The sequence below is a fragment of the Patagioenas fasciata genome, chromosome 5, assembly GCF_037038585.1.
Source record: "Patagioenas fasciata isolate bPatFas1 chromosome 5, bPatFas1.hap1, whole genome shotgun sequence".
NCBI classification, from domain to species: Eukaryota; Metazoa; Chordata; class Aves; order Columbiformes; family Columbidae; genus Patagioenas; species Patagioenas fasciata.
Window position 1 is genome coordinate 60,374,361 of NC_092524.1, and position 16,882 is coordinate 60,391,242.

The following is a 16,882-nucleotide window of genomic DNA, read 5'->3' on the forward strand; positions in this document are numbered from 1 at the left end:
TGAGCTCCCCGCCTCGCTCACACCCTTTCCCGTCTCACGCCCGGCCCCGCAGCTCTCCAAGGGCCTGTTGAGAAGACACCCCACCCCGGGTCTGCTTCGGGGGCCGAAGGGTGGCTGGACCCCGGGGACGGACAGGGCTCCCGCTGACCAACGCAGGAGGACTGTGCGGGAGGGGGGGGCGGATAGGAGTCGCCACACAAGGACACGCTCGCCCCGGCCCCGCTCGCCGCCCCCGCCCCGCCGCAGCCCTTAGCAACAAGCCGCCGGTGCCGGCCTCCTCGGCGCGGCCGGGCGGGGGGCGGGCCCTTCCGGTTCATGTCGGAGCTGGGCTCGGCGCGGAGGAAGCCGGGCGGCCATCTTGGCTCGACGGGGAGCGGCGGAGGGGCGGGGGGCAGGCAGGGCAGAGTCAGGCGGGCAGCCAGCTTCTCCAGCCCGGCCGCGGCCCGCGGGGTGCCGGCCTTCTAGGAGCCTAGAGCGGGCGGGTAGGGGCGGGCCGGGATGCGAGCGGCGGCCCGGTGAAGCAGGGCCGCGGCGGGGGAAGGAGAGGGGAGCCCCCTCGGTAGCGGGCCTGCGCTAGCCGCCGTGCCCCGGCTGCAGCGGAGGGGGGCCGGCGAGAGGAGCCGGGGTGCGCGGCACCCCACTGCCGCCTCCTCCCCACTCGCCCTGCGCTTCCCTCCCGCTCGGAGCCGCTCCCTTGCCGCTTCCCTTCCCTCGGCTCCATCCCTCCCCGCTTGATGAGGCGCCCCCTTCCCCGCTGCTGACCCTCGCGGACCCCGGCCTGCCTGTAGGATGAGCCCGGAGGACTCGGAGGGGGAGAGGCCGCTCCGCTCTCCCTGAGGGGATCTAGCTCGGGCGTGGGGCGCCGCCGGAGGGTGGGGGGCACCGACGTGACGCCGCCCCCCGCCAGCCACCTCGTCCTTCATGGTGGCTCCCTGCGACCACCATCTCGGAGCAGACGCGCAGCCCAGCCCGGGGGCCCGTGTGTGTGTGTGTTTGCGCCGCCGTCGCGGGCAGCGCGGCCGCCCGAGTGAAGGAAAATGTCCACTCGGACTCCATTGCCCACGGTGAACGAGCGCGATACCGAGAACGTGAGTACCGCCGGCCGCGGGGGGACCGGCCCCGCCGGCTCTGGGGACGCCGGCCCGGGGCGCGGCCGGGGGGCATCGCCCTGCGGAGGGCTGTCATGAACCTCTCACCGCTTGTACTGTTCCCAAAGTACCGCTTTGTGTATTTAAAATGCATTATTTTTTAACTTCCCCACCGCGATGCTCCCCCATTTGGTAGTATTTGCGGGCATTTTTCCCCCAGACCCGGTGTCTCCTCGCTAACGCTTCATTCGTGTGTCTCTCGGTGGCGGGGATCGGGTTGGTTGTGTCGCTAAAGGGGGAGAGAAGAGCTCTGCAATGGGGAGGGGGTTCCCGGGGAGTTGCTGTTTTCTAATGCACGAAGTTACCGCTAAAAGCAGCCGAATAAACCTCTGGTAAACAGAGGGGAATAATTCAGTTTTAGTAGGGGTGGGCTAGGTGACCTAGATAATAGGCCTCTTCCATGCTTAATTTGCAGGGTTCTCGATGGTAATGACGCTGTTAGACTAGTCACCTGTTCAGATGACATTAAAAGGGTTTCTTTATTGGAATTATCTTCCAGACAAGGGAGCCTGTACTTCGTCTCCTGCCCCCCCCCCTTTTTTTTTTTTCTTAACAAAGCCAGGGTTTAGGAATTGACACTTTAATTACAAGATTGAGTCGAACACTGTATTAACAATCACACAGGTCGTATTCTAGAGGAAAAAGAAAGGGGAAAAAAAAAAAGTCCTACCACGTGAGCAGATAGCCACAAATGAAGCTCGTTAGGAGACTCCCTTTCTGCAGATAGGAACTGTATTTCTTTTAACTTAAAACTTACTTGATCCTGGTGTATCCTGTCTGACTATTTTTCTGTATAGGCTCTGACATGTCTCCAAATGATAAACAGGAGGGAGTTGTCACTCACTGCAGCCTAAAAGCAGTCAATCAGTGAACTTTGTATTCAGCTTTCTGTAAAGGCTATCTGATATTCTTTAGAAGACAGATGCTAAGCTTGACAGAGGAGGCTTTTCTTTTTTGGGAGGCTGCTCGTGTTTTGGACTGGCATAAAAAGTGGAAACTTTGGTTAAAGATCAGGAAAAACTGTTGGATTGTTCCAGACCATAAATAGTCCAAGAAAAGTGATGGTAACCCCATTGTTTAAAACAAGACCAGACAAAGCGTTAGAAAACATGCTGCACGGAACAATTACCGCATTACTAGGGATTTAGATTTTATTGACATAATAGGCACTTCTAACTTCTGTGATCTTTATTTGTTTTAGCACTAGATGCAACCTGCAGGCTAAGGGCTGTATTGAGCAAAAAGCCAACTAAGCATATTTGGTTGTAAAATCTCAATGAGCTTCCTGCCTTGTGGAAGAAAATAATTAAAATACTATGCCGCCCTTCCTATGCCATGGGGAAAGTTGAAATTGTAGCATACTCTACAAAATACTATACAAAGGTTATTTGGATAATTGTTTTAGTCTTTAAGCAAACTTGACTGAGGTTTTCAAGCTCCATGTATATGTGTTTAGGCCACTCAGTAAATCATTTTAGAAAATGTTCGGATCAGGTTCTCTAATTAATTAAAACTCTACTATGGATAACTTAACAGTGGAAAGACCTAGTATGTGCTTGAGCAAATACATTATTCACAAGCTGTGTGTTCTGGCACTTGAAGGTAGATTTTTACATGTCTTCCACTTAAGGCACCTTGTTCTCACTTCAAAATATTGGTCTAACACTTCTCTTTGGTAATTTTCATAGTTTAACATAAATGGATTGTCTTGCTTGCAGATGAATTGCTTTAGGTTTAGATTAAGGCATATTTTTCAGCTGCTGTAATCTGGGCTGGTGACCACAGAAATACCTGTAGGTAGTGATATTGATAGGGAGCGATTAGTCCAAGCACCCGCCAAATCCATTGAACCAACCCCCCAGTACAATACTGTATCCCCCAAGAAGCTTTGTCTCTGATGTTCTGACATCAGCTATCTAGAAATTCACCGAAAAACATTCTGTTCAGCCTTCCTTAAAACTAAATTTAAATCTGACATTTAGTCTCTCTGAATTATCCCTACAGCTGAGAATACCAGGTCTGGTTTTTAATAACAAATGTGACAATTTTTATATTTCAACTAACTGTTCTTCCACCTCAAAGCTGGGTGTATTGTGTTGGCAGGTAAATTGAGCCTGTAATTCTCTTTCGCATAAGAGAAGTCTAATTAGTTAATATTCATAGGACTCTTTGAAGCTTGGGTGGGAAGAGGCTTAAGAGGTGCCAAGGTATCCAGCCAGCCTTTGGGCCATGGTTGTGGACCCCCTTAATGCCTTCTCTGTACTTGGAAGGTTACCACTGCTGACAAAGACTTGGCTGGTTTTGAATCGTACTGATCATAGCTTATCCATGCCTATACTTGCAGTTTTGAAAATGAAGTTAGCCTCCAGAATGACGGTGAGCGTAAATTATCATTGTCTGTGCTTGCAGTTAACCATGTTCAGTGGTTGGCAACTCCTTTTGAATAGACAAGGTTGAATTGTCAGTACTTGATTATTTTTTTTCTTTTTAACGCAGTGTATACTATTTCCTATAGAGACACTTCATGCATGTACTGCTGAAGTGGAAATAATGTCACAGTGACTTTCCCCAAAAGCCACTCACAGCTATCAAGCCTTTAGTGCCTTTGAGATGAAAGAATTTAGCTCCGAGTCACCTGGTTTTGAGAGGAAAGGCATCCCAGATGATCTGTGATCATAGGAACTTCACACTCGGACAGTTGGAAGCTGGCTGCTGGCCTGCGATGAGCTGGCTTCTCACCGCAAAGGTGGAGCAGCTCCTCGTTGGCCCTCTCCTGTGCAGCAGTGGCTACTGGCTCCTTAGAGGACAGAAGAGAAGCAGAGGATCGGATCTTTTCTGTCTTCTTCAGAATTGTGTCCTGCATGAGGGAGAAAAAGCAACGGGGCAGCAGAGACCCCCTTAATCCAAAACTGGGAGACAAGGTAGACACAGACAAAGGACCTGTAGGTGACAGAAGAATGAGTAAACTTGTTCTACTAGTGGTGAGGAGGAAGAGAGAGAAGATGAAAGAGGAAGGAGTGTGGAAACACAATGGGAAAGGAAGGTAGATGGTGGAAAACAAAAGATGAGACACACAGGAACGTTTATGTGGCAGGATGGAGGACAACTACTGACAAAGCAATAGCAGAAGAAACAAGATTGTGGAGAGTAGGACAAATACCCATTAAAAAATAAGCAAAGAGTGGCGAGGTGATAAAGAACTGTAGATAGAAACAAGGAAATACAGGTAATATGGAGGCCAGATATTTTTCTTTTCTATCTTGCGCTCTTAAAAATAAGTAGTATTATTTTTTTTTTTTTTTAAGAGCACAAGATAGAAAAGAAAAATCTTAGACTAAACAGTTTAACTTGAACCTCTGTGTCTATTGCACAGCTGTGTTCTTGGGGGGAGAAAAGGTGTTTTGAATGTGTTGGTACTACAGGCCAATCTGAATTAAAAATTTAAGGAAGTTGAGAAAAGCGAGACTAAAATATACTTTTATCTCCATGACTGTGCCTAATGTGAAAAAATTGCTATTGAAAAATGCCAGTGTGATGGCAACTATGCTTGTGCAAATCTATACAAAAGGATTCTGTGCAGCAAAAGTATCTTTTTTTTTTTTTTTTTTTTTAATTTAAAAAGGTTTAGTAAAGGCAGGGTTAGGTTCAAAAATCTAAGATACTGTGAAGGTTGGTGCAGTACCTCTTGATTTATTACCAATTAGCTAAGAAATGCATTAGAGCATTTGCAGACAATATGCAAGCTCGCATTATTCTATATATTATTTATCAGTCTTCTCCTATTACAAATAGATCTGTAATCAGAATGCTTTCTTTCATGGCATGAAATCCTGTTGTTTTTTTCGTTTTGTTTGTTTGGTTTTTTTTTGAAAGAGAAGGCGAGGAGTGTGCCTATAACCAAGAGTTCTGGTAGATTTTCTTCTACAGGCACTATCTACATTCTTCCATATTTTTTACCAGTTGTCATAAGTGTTCTGGTTTTGATTAAATTAGGTGAAAGTGGCAAAATAACTAGAAATAAAATATGTTTTAGGAATTCATCTGGGATATATTTTTTTAAGTCCAAATCTTCACAGAGCAGGAAAATTCTATGTGTGTATTTCTTAACTGCATGAGATGCCTGATAGGTCCCATACTGTGTTTGTACTCCAAAAAAAAACCTGATGAGGTTGTGTGGCATTACGAGTCAGCCACCAGCTGTGAGTATTTTTGCATTTTGAGGTGAGTGGTTTCGTTCTTCAGCTCCGCTAAGCAGCCTGTGCCGTGCTGGTTCATCGTTTGGTGTCCCCGTCGGTGTGAAGCAACAGGAGGCTGCTGGGGGCATCAGCCTGGGCCACCTCTTCCCACCCGTGGTTTGTGCCAGCATAATTACCATGGGGCAGTACGATGAGTCTGCTCAGCCCTCTGATCGGACTGAAATGAACCCCTAAGAAAAGTGGGTTTATCTCCATTCTTTGTGGCTGCAAACACTGATGCAGAGGAGAGGCTGGAAATGTCCAGTTGAGGTGGGGAAGGCTGGAAATGTTTCTTAACTATTTTTGTTTTGGTTTGATTGAAGCCAGTCACAGCACAGCTCCGTAGGGCTGAGATAACTTGAGCTGTGCCACGACTGCAAATGGAGATCTAGAATTGCAGTGGTTCACCTTTTGAAAGTTGTGTTGTTCTGCTCCTGGAAACAAATGTCTTTTTTTCTTTTTTTACTTTGAGTAACTCAGAAAAACCAAGCTACTGGACCTTACTCCAGAGTTGTTAAAAGATCAGACTTAGTTCATGTGTTGTATTAGCACCACTGAATGTGACTTAAATTGTGGCCTTTGAAGTAGCAGTCTGAAAAACAGGGCACAACTACAGAAATTAATTGAAAGAAAATAAACAAAAGGAAATACAGGATTTAGTACACTAAACTTCATAGGCTTCTTCCTACGCTTTCTTACCCAATCGCCTAATATCCGTACCTGCTCGATTCTCCATTTTAATTCTAGTCAAAAGTTGTGTTCGTGTTGATGTAAGACGACAGTTCCTGTTGACTATGCGTCTCAGGTGACTCAAGTCAAAGGAATTTGTAGAGTGGAGGCATTTGTGTCTCCAGATCTCCATTTCATATGATATATAAGTAGCATGTGTCTGCAACTTCCTCTTCTCAGTCAAGTAATGCTGCCTCATGGATGTCAGCCAGGTCAAAAATGGAGGTCGCTTGTTTTTTTTAGGCTCGTGGCATATCAGGGTTGGCTCAGCTTGGTGCGGAGATCATCATCAGGCCCTAAAAATCTTTAGAATGTATGATGAATAGATGCTTTCTGCTCTTAAAACATAAACCTGAAAGGTACTGAGTACACATGTGATAATGCTTCAGTCGGTCTCCTGGATGAAACCCTTGGGTTGAGAAGAATCCTTGGCCCATAAAACAGCAACTTGTTGAGCTCTGTGTGTATATATATATATATACATATAAACAAAAATTAACTTTCAAATAATTTTTTTCCTGCAGGGTTAAAGCCGAAACAAAGTTTTTTTATCTGCAAGCTCAGTGTGGTCTTTGAAAACCAACTGAGAGGTTGTCTTTTTTTTTTGTTTAGCATGTAATTACTGACAGTGATGATTCTGGAAACAACTTAGTTGGCAGTACTGTTGATGAAGAATAGAATATGGTTGGCTCTTCGGCTATTATTCCCCAGGCTGATGTCAATAAATATCCATTTTAATCAGCAGCAAAGAAACTTTGGCTGGAAAGATATGATGAATGTCAGATCTTGATAATGTGAAGCAACAAAAGAGCTCTTTAAAAGCTTTTCTAACTGGCACCAGACTTATCTTTTTGATTATATAAGCAGGATTTCTTCACTGTTGTGTTGTTCGGTGCTAATCATGGAATTACAGATCTACTTTCATATGCTGTACGGAGTATGAACCAAGTGATGTCAGATACACTGGCGGAGGCCATAGTGGTTATATGGGGAAAACCAGACCCCGTGCGCCTGTGAAAGGGAGCGTCCTTCCTTTGCTGCAGACTGTCAGTGCTTTGCTTTTGGCGCTCAGATCCTCAGGGCTATGCTGCAGGTGTCACTCACTCTTCCCATCGCTGGTCTGTGGCCAGAACTGTGAACATGCAACTTTTGCTTTAGGTAGCCATGCTCCTGCTGCCAGGTGAAAGTCTCCTCCATGTCAGTCTATACCGTCTCCATCAGGCTGCCCGGTGGGAGGAGTTGCATTAGTGTGCTCAGTTGGAGCTGTAGCTGCCTTCTCCTATCACTGCTGTTTTTTGGTTTTGTTTGTTTTGTTTTGTTTTGTTTTTGTTTGTTTGTTTTGTTTTGTTTTTTCCTTTATTTTACCTTCCCCTGCTGAGGTTAGGGAGAATTAAGAATGTGTGTCAAGAGATATAGCCTGTGCGTGCTAAAGACTGTATTTACTCTTCAGGTTCTCCCTTTAAACTGGTTGTTTGACAAATACGTCCTAATTAAACTAGCCACTGATTTTCATGAAGTGTTATACCAGTTGAATGAGTACTATGGCAGGCTGAGAACTGCACAGCGAATTCTTCACCTTTTGACAATGAAAGCATCCAAATTAGTATTTTCTCCTTTACCAGCTATAATGTATTTCTAGAAGGTCTGTTTGTCTCTCTTGCCGCGTTCTGACCCTCTCAGTTGTTCCACTTGATCACAGCATCCATAGGGTAGGGCTGTAGCACACTTCAGTGTCTAGATCTGCCTTCATGGATTGATAACTGTAGTACCATGTTGGATAACATTTTGCTTTGTAGGACAGTGTTTAAAATTTCATGAGATGGAAGCCATGACTATTCACCCTTAAGATTGATTATGTAGCAAGCTAGTCTGAAAACTGCCTTTTAATTGTACGTGCTGGAACAAAAAAGTTGGTTTATGCCAACATTGGCATGGGCATATTGGGTCTGACCAAACCCACCTTGCTCCCTGTGCTGGTTTGTGCCCTGCTCAGGGGTAGGTGGGAACTAAAATCAGGACAAGTGCAGGACATCTTCACCTGACATCTTCCTATTTTATAATATAGGAAAATAATGTAGTATTTTATAATACTTGATGACTTAGGGATTCCCAGAGTAGTAACTGGTATATAGACAATTGTGGTTGAGTGTTTGCTGTGACACCTCTCGGTGGTTGCCAGAAATATCTGTGTTTTGACTTTCCAATAGAATTCCTTTGTCAGCAGTCTCAGGATGCCTTGCTGTACTGTTCCAGGGATATATCCGCACAATGAGACACTACCTCTGTGAACATCCTTAGGGCTAACCTTTTTTTCTCTTACACCGAGTTGTACTTAAAGATGTTAATGACAAATGGGAAATAAAATACAACACGTTGTTAGAAAGGGCTGCAGTGAAATTTGTATTCAGGTTTCATGTAAAATATTTTTGTGTTCTAAAAAATTATGTGTTTCCTGGTAAGTTTTTCTATAAATAAGAGTGCTGGTGGGGAGTGTGCAGCCAGAAATTACCATGTATTTATATGTTGCATGCCCAGAGTAGGGTAATGAAGTCTCCCGAATGTTCATTGTGTCCTGGAATGTTTAGATTAACATTGCAAGGGACAGGCTTTAAGTACAGTTTTTTCTTATTATAATTAAAAATGCTGAATTGAATTAGGCGATTACTATTGTTACTGGTCTCACAGCTTTCCAATAAATTTTATAATATCACTTTGTATTTCATACAAAGATGAGGTAAAAGCTAAGGTAATAAGTGTTTCTAGAGACTTTTGTAAGATTACATTTTATTAGTTCATTTTATTGATGGGAAGGTAGTTTTCACTATTGTATAAAATAAATGCTTAAAAAAAAAGTTCATAACTGTTTGTCCTCCCTGTTTTAGAAAGAAAGCTTCCTACTTACTGGAAATAAACATGGATTTTTGCAGGTCTTGGGCATTCTGATTTCTTAATGCTTTTCAGCTCTTTGAATGGATATCAGATTCTGTCTCTTCCAGGTTTTTCTCAGCTGTGGGCACCTTCTTAAGCAGTATAAGAACTTTGACACTAGTCATCCTCTGCACTGTGTATTTCTAATGCTCTGAATGTTAAGATGTCTCTAGCCATACAGATACTCGATAAAGCTAACATTACCCCAGAAATTTCAGTTACTGCCACCTTCATATTTCATTTGCTTTTTACTTTCTTTTCTTTTTCTTTCTCTTCATGCTAATCATTATCTGGCTATGAAAGGATGTCGGCTCATCATTGGGGGAAGGCTTTTGCGAAAAGGTGGGTTTTGCATTGTGTTCCAAATATAGTTGGTCTTAGGCTCAGTCCCTCCCTCGCAGTGAAGTCTCACAAATGGAGTTGTTGTACTCCATTTCCTTCTGGGTTGAGTAATACAAGGGTGGGGCTGGGGCTGGGGGGAGGAAGAGAATAGGTTTTTTTTAATGAGACAGGTTGTCTTGTTGGCTTGAAAATTAATAGGTTTTTTAGGGAACTCTTCTATTAAGTGAAGAACAAGAAAAAAGAAAACACAACAAAACAAAACCAACAACAACAGCAGAACATATAAAACCCAAACAAACCAAACAAAACCCAGACCAACCAACCAACCAACAACAACAAAAAACAAGCAGGAAAAAAAAAAACTACCCACCACAACAAAAAAAAACCTGAAACCTTTGAAGTATTTAAACGATTTTGAAATGAACCTGATGCATGGCAAGATACATAATAAAGTGCTTTCTTGTCATGAGTGGATTTCAGGTGACTTTTCTTTTAAAAGAGATGGTGAGTGGCTGATCTGAAGCTGCACAAAGCATCCAGTCTCCTGGCTTCAGTTCCCTATCTGCTGTATAATGGTCTTTCTTTGGGTTTTTTGGGATTCCCTCAACCATGGTGAGTGTCATGAACAAGTGTTACCCTTACACAGAACGCACCTCCAGGTGATACAGCTCACCTACCACAGTGTATGGAGGCTTACTACAAATAAACACATGCTTGACTTAAATTTTACCTTTTTAAGACAAACCTGCTTTCTTGTTGAAGCCATGTAAATGTGCACCTGTGAAATAAACCTGAAATTGAACAGAATCTTTGGAGGTCAGGGTTTTGAGAGTCTGCTTGGGAAAAGACAAAGAACCTGCACCTCCATTTGGAGCAGAGGATGCGATTGCTGTTTCTCTGGGCTGAGATTGGAGCTGTTCATCTGTGGTGGTGGTTTTGTTGCATGAAAGCAACTGCTGAGGCAACTGCCTTGGGAAGTAGCTGAGTGCAACCAAATGCTCTATGTGCCAGTGCATGACTTGAACCTTTTCTTGGACCATCTACATTTTTGCTTTTTGCCTACACCATTTAGCTTCCCATCTGCCTGTCATGGCTTCTTGAACACGGTTTGGGTGGGAGAAACACTTCTACTCAGTTTTGAGATTATGCCTTTTGGTACTACATGCTACCAAGCCCTCTTCTTCTTTCTTTTCCATAAGCAAAAGAAAATCCATGTTGAAACTGGGGAGCTGTTTTCTACAGTTTTTAGAAAGCTTGTGTTCCATTCAATATTATAATCTTGTATTTGACAGAGAAAGGACTTGCTGATAGACTTACTTTGTGAAGGGGAGTAAAGTCCAAATTAGATATGGTTACAAATGGACAGATATCTACACAGCAAAACACAGCTACAAACAAGTAATTTGGAGAGAACTGAACTGCTTAGGAAAACACAACTTAACATTCAAAACCACAGCTGAAAAAGGTCGTGTTCTTGAAAAGAAATAATCTGGATTAAGGTGGAAATGCAAACCTCTGTGCAAGGAGATTGTGTTAAATTTACCAACACTCGCTGGAATAAGTCCACAACTGTTAATTCCTCCCGTTAAGTGCAAAACTAGAAAGCATAAGAAAAAACCCTATGGGACACAAGAAGTCATTCCTCAACAGAGGACAGTGAAGCTCCCAAGATATATTAACTGGGACAGTTTAATTTGTGGAATAGAGTTTGTTAGCATAACAGAATACTTACTTTACCTTATTTTATTGGTTAAAAAAAATAAGATATGAGTAAGAACAGTTCTGAGTAACCTGTACACAGGTTCTCTGGTTTGGGAGTACATGGTACCTGATGCCCGTGTCTCAACAGCCTCATAAGCCAGCTTGAGTCTAACATGGTTTATTAGTTCAAGCACAAGACAGCACAGATCCAGGTACTCTGTTTTAAGAGTCAGCTGTGTGGTTCAAAAGCGACCACCTTGTTGACTCTGTCTGCTGGAGGGCGAACAACAATAAGCTCTGCTTGGAACTAAGTGGGCTCTTGCTGAAGCCAGCTTGTGTCCCTGTGCCACGTGCCCAGGTGTGGAAGGGCTGTCAGCTGAAGAGTACTGATGCACTTCTGTTTCCCAGGTAGGTTATCAGTTCAGCGTAGTGCCATGTAAGTAGTGCAGCTGTATTTCCCAGGTGCTGTACTTGAAGTAGAAGTGAGCCTTCCCCTAATATATCCAGAAGATACCCTTGTGGCCCTGTACAGAACATAAAATCATAGGATCATAGAACAGTTTGGATTGGAAGGGACCTTCAAAGGTCATCTAGTCCAACCCCCCTGCCATGAGCAGGGACATCTTCACCTGGATCAGGTTCCTCAGAGCCCTGTCCAGCCTGACCTGGGATGTCTCCAGGGATGGGGCATCTGCCACCTCTCTGGGCAACCTGGGCCAGTGTTTCACCACCCTCATTGTAAAAAATTTCTCGCGTCTAGCCCGAGTATGCCCTCTTTTAGTTTGAAGCTGTGACCCCTTGTCCTATCACAACATGCCCTGCTGAAAAGTCTGTCCCCATCTTTCTTACAGGCCTCTTTTAGGTACTGAAAGGCTGCAATAAGGTCTCCCCTGCTCTTGTCCAGGCTGAACAACCCCAACTCTCAGCCTGTCCTCACAGCAGAGCTGTTCCAGCCCTCTGATAATTTTTGTGACTCCTCTGGGCCCTCTCCAACAGGTCCATGTCTGTCCTGTACTGAGGACCCCAGAGCTGGACACAGGACTCCAGGTGGGGTCTCAGCAGAGCAGAGGGGCAGAATCAGCTCCCTTGACCTGCTGCCCACGCTCCTTTTCACGCAGCCCAAGATACAGTTGGCCTTCTGGGCTGCCAGCACACATTGCTGGCTCTTGTCCAATATTTCACCCACCAGTATCCCCAAGTCCCAGTTCCTGGTTGCTGGGGGTAGCAATGTAGGAGGATGTTAGCATCTAGCATCAGCAGTTTTTGCTTTATTTTCTTGCTGGTCTGAATAACTTGATCCTTGAAAGTACCAAAGAAGCTGACAGAGAAGTTCTCTGCATTATGTGCTGCAAGGTTTGTTACAAGTCAAAGTTTAGGGGAGTATAGAGGATAGGACTTGCTGTGTCGGTATGTACAGGGGTAAATAAGGTAACCCGAACAACCAGCACCAGCCTGGCATTAAGGGCATGCAAAACAGTGACATTGTTGAGACAGGATTTCACTTCAGTAGTTTCTTCAGCTAGGCGTCTGGTCTTGTCCTTCACCTGCTTGGGAATTATTGATTGATAAACACCCAGTTGTTACAGGTCTTGATATTTTATTGAGAAAGATGGTTATAAAACATTGGATTTTTACTGGATCTTGTTATGGGTGTGCTGCTTGTTCCTTTGCCAGTTATTAGTGGTTTGGAAGAGATGTGTACTACTGCTCCTGAAAACTAGGATAAAGATTGCTGGCATATTAAATAGAGCAGGATGGGCCAGTCCCTAGGACCACATAATAAGCTGCACGTAAGGAGCCTCTGTATTTCACTTCAACCAGATGTGAGATCATGCATGTAAGGAACTAGTAATGAAAGTCATCGTGTGTGGTAAAGGTATGGGATCTATAAGTGTTAAAGTTAGGGTCCGTGTTGGAAATGTAGGAGAGGGTTCTGAAAGACCTGCAGGAAATGTTTTCTGTATTATTCTTACAGCAACCTTTTTAGGGAAATAGATAGATAGATAGATATAGAGATAGATAGATAGATATAGAGATTTATATAACCGATTAAAGGGAAGGGGTAATGTGATCATAGTCATTAAGTACCTATATGGGAAGTACAAATCTAGTAACAATGCAGTAACCAGGGAATAAGGAGAAGCTAAAGCCAGATTGATACTAAAACATGATGTGCACCACAATGTGTTTGTTTTTAATAGTAACTATCAAAACAATTTTCCAAGAATTGCCGTAGACTTTTATCAGTAGCATTTCTTAAATGAAATTAATGTCTTTTTAAAAATAATTTGATCACAGCTGTTGCACTCAAATTATAAAACAAGGAACTTAAGATGCCAAAGTATATGGTCACAAAGTTATACCAGGTTATTAAATAGAGTGTGAAACTTGACAAGTGCCATACAAGCATGGATTTGTTCATTTATGCCTGTACCATGGTTGTTAACTCTTGAGTTACAATCTCACATCTTTATGCTGCAGTGATTTTTCAGACCAAGTGTTGCTGTATACTGGATTTTTCATTGTCCCTGTTGGGTTTCAGCAAGAGTAGTAGTAGAAAAGCAAGGTCTGGGATTTCCAGGCTGGCTGTAAATTTAGCTTGTCATCTTCTGTGTAGCTGAACTTTTATTTGCTGCACACTTGCAGACTACTGAGCATTTCTAACTAAGACTTGAATTTGTGAGGTTGGCATGTAGACCTCAGCTGTGAGTTGAGAACTAAGGGACGTGAGGGAATCCGCTCCTTCTTAAACAGGCTCTCTATTGCAAAATGAGAATATACTTCACTGTTATCTTAACCGTGTGATCTAATGAATAAAGACTATTATACGTATGGTATATACCCATTAATTTCTACAGTTAAGAGATGTTTGAGGAAACTGAGTGAAAGGAATTTAACAGATTGCAGACAGTGTCTCAGATCTCTGTAGCTGGTGCTCAGCCTATTGAATATCTGAGGTTTCAATACAATTAGGTAAGGTTTCTTCCCTTGTTCTCCAGGCCATCCTGGGTATTTTCAGTCATGAGATTTTGGAACAGGAGCCTAGCACATGAGAAAAAAGCCCTTTTATTATTTAATCAGTAGTATTAAACTGTCCAATAAGGGTGAACGTTTTACTGTGTGTGCTTTTGGAAAAGCCTTCTTCGTGTCTCCTTTGCAAAGGCATTCCTGCTCTGGTTAGGCATAGTAATGCAAATGGGAAAAAAATATGGAACCACCCTATTCCATAAATGATTTGGCAGTCCACATAAGTTACTTAAAAATGCTGAATTATTGCTGCAATTCAGGTGGTGTTCTACTTGGTCTTTACCAGGTGATGAAATGGATTATGAATTGGAAACCTCTTTATTGTCCCCAGCAGAGCAAAGTTCGGTGTGAATCTGAAGTCTGAGTTGGGTCCTTTGAAGAAACCTTCAAAGTTGCTAATAGTTTCGAATGTTGCATGCTTCTCATAGTTTATGTGTTTTGTCTTGATTTCCTGGCCTTATCTGTATGTTTTTATTGCAGCACACGTCCCACGGAGATGGACGGCAGGAAGTTTCCTCTCGAACTGGGCGCTCTGGAGCTCGCTGCAGGAACTCTATAGCCTCCTGCGCAGATGAGCAGCCGCACATTGGAAATTACAGACTCCTTAAAACGATTGGAAAGGGGAATTTTGCAAAAGTAAAACTGGCAAGGCACATCCTAACTGGCAGAGAGGTAAAGTGGTATGGCTGTAAACACTTGTGAATTGCAGTAGGTGTGAAGGTTCTCTTGGGATAGCATCATGTAAGACTATGAACATTTAGCACATTTTTACTAGAGATGTTGCCACTGATGGAGGAAAAAAAAAATAGAAATGTGAAACTGTATTTTTTTAGTAGTGATTACAAAACAATTTCTCTTGAAAATGGTCTCTTAAATTTGTGGTTTTGACAAGTCCCTGTCCAACTGAATTGTGTTCGTCTTTTACAAGAATTCTGTGCTAAATCCTCCATTCCCAAAAAAAGGTCTCAATAGGTAGCAATTAAAGAAGCTTGCTGAAAAGACTGCCTCTTGATGTCTGCACCATGCAGGGCTGTATTGGAGGGGAAGCCAATGATGAGAACCGATATAAATATATCTTCTTGATTATGGTCTGAGTAGCCCAAATGTAGTATTTTCTTGCCAAAGCAATATATCTCCCAGGAGTTCTGGTGTCTGCAGTGCTGGGCAGCCTCAGGAAGACTCTCCGGTTTGTTCAGAGCTGGTTTGTCTCTGCTGCTCAGTTTTGTGTGGTAGAGAAAAGCTTTCTCTTCTCAGTTCCATAATTAGTTCTTGCATGCCATTGCAAAGCAATTAATAACTTGCACTTCATGGTGGTTCTGATTTGGTGAACTATAGTCCTGTTTGCTTGTTACAAGAGGGTGTTTCTTGGTGCTGTTTTATTAATAGCAACTCTACATACTGAAAAAGGGAGAAACACCTTGTTGACCTTTTCTTGCCAAACCTGTCTAATGGAGTAAATGTTTGCTGATACTGGCAAGGACTTCTAAAGAAAGCTATGTGCCTGACTGCAGCGCTTTAAGGGAATGTTTTTTTCTGAGCTAATACAGGGTTCAGTAGCAGTAGGAGAAAGAGTGGGGACATCATTTTGCAAAAGTTGTTGGGAGGGATTTCGGTTGGTTTTTTTTTTTTAAACTGACAGTTCTGGTGATCAGCAGTTGTCTTCTGATGTTAAAGTCAGTGCTCGTTTGTAGACAAAGTTTTTAATTAATTGCTTTCCACCTAAGTTCACTCCTCTTCTTACTGATAATTAACACAGGAAAGCCAAATACTTGGTTAGTATTTCTTTGCTATAGGAGTTGGAGATAGTGTATCACACATTGCTTTGCAAAAATTGGAGTTTATTTTCTCTTGCTTGCATGTAACTGTTGACCTCTCATTCATTATTTTTGTTGGAAATTCCAACAAATAAAGTGGCAGTGTAAAATCTTTGGCCAAATTTGGAAAGATTTAAGTACTAGGTTTCTTTAACTCTCATGGAATAGATGTAATTCAGTCAGTTCAGAGAATAAATGCTTTCCAGGGTGTGACCATTGGTCCTGGTTACCTAGAATAAGTGGCCTTCCTTTAAAGGGAACAATTAAGCTAGTTTTATAGGAATATCTTGAACATTTTTTTAATTTTTTTTTTCCCTTGTAAGAGAGATAAGTAAAAGTTTCTCTTCTTGCCAGGTGAACTGTACAACATTAGTAATAATGATGAATTTTAGATGTGTATGACCAGAATGGTTCACAATATTCTGGAAAACGATTTCCCCGGTGTCATTAATTTACCCTTGACCTTACAGAAGTCTTCATCTGATCAGGCTTTAGATTGTGCTAACCTTTTTTGTGGCTGTCACATTGATGTATTTTGGTTGTGATCAGCAACAGCACCTTGTACTTCGTTGAATCGCACTTTCTTTGCTAACTCACCTCCAAGGTTGTTTATATCAGTTTTCATTGTATTTGGTGGTGCCTCTTAACTCCTTCAGCAGACTTAATCATTATGGCTTGACTTCTCATGCCAAGGCCACTGATACAGATATTAAACAAGATCGTTCCCAAGTCCTGTCCTTGAAAAACTGTTACTTGGTTATTTCCAACCTGATATCTCTTTAGCCATTTTTTTTTAAATTAAAGAAGCTCTGTGCACATTTCAGCTTATGTAGTTCTGTAATTTCCATGCATCCTCCTAGATGAGGCTTTACGGTAGTCCAGATAGTCATATATTGTGTGTTTCCATCAGCACAATTAACTGTAGGAAAATATGTTGCATTTAACCCTTTTGTCTGTT

At 42.8% G+C, this 16,882-nt stretch overlaps 1 protein-coding gene across 12 annotated transcripts in view; it reads left to right on the forward strand.

Annotated features, from left to right (window-relative positions):
- The first annotated feature begins 368 nt into the window (after nt 1–368).
- MARK3 (microtubule affinity regulating kinase 3) overlaps nt 369–16,882 on the forward strand; it is a 63,315-nt gene continuing 46,801 nt past the window's right edge. For 2 of the 12 annotated variants that reach the window (XM_065838229.2, XM_065838230.2), the window contains exons 1-3: nt 369–1,088; nt 9,344–9,382; nt 14,591–14,782. In XM_065838229.2, the coding sequence (XP_065694301.1) occupies nt 1,038–1,088; nt 9,344–9,382; nt 14,591–14,782 (282 nt within the window). In that variant the 5' untranslated portion in view covers nt 369–1,037. Of the gene's footprint in view, nt 1,089–9,343; nt 9,383–14,590; nt 14,783–16,882 lie in introns of those variants that run through there. The other 10 variants (XM_065838236.2, XM_065838237.2, XM_065838232.2 and 7 more) reach the window with 9 other exon arrangements.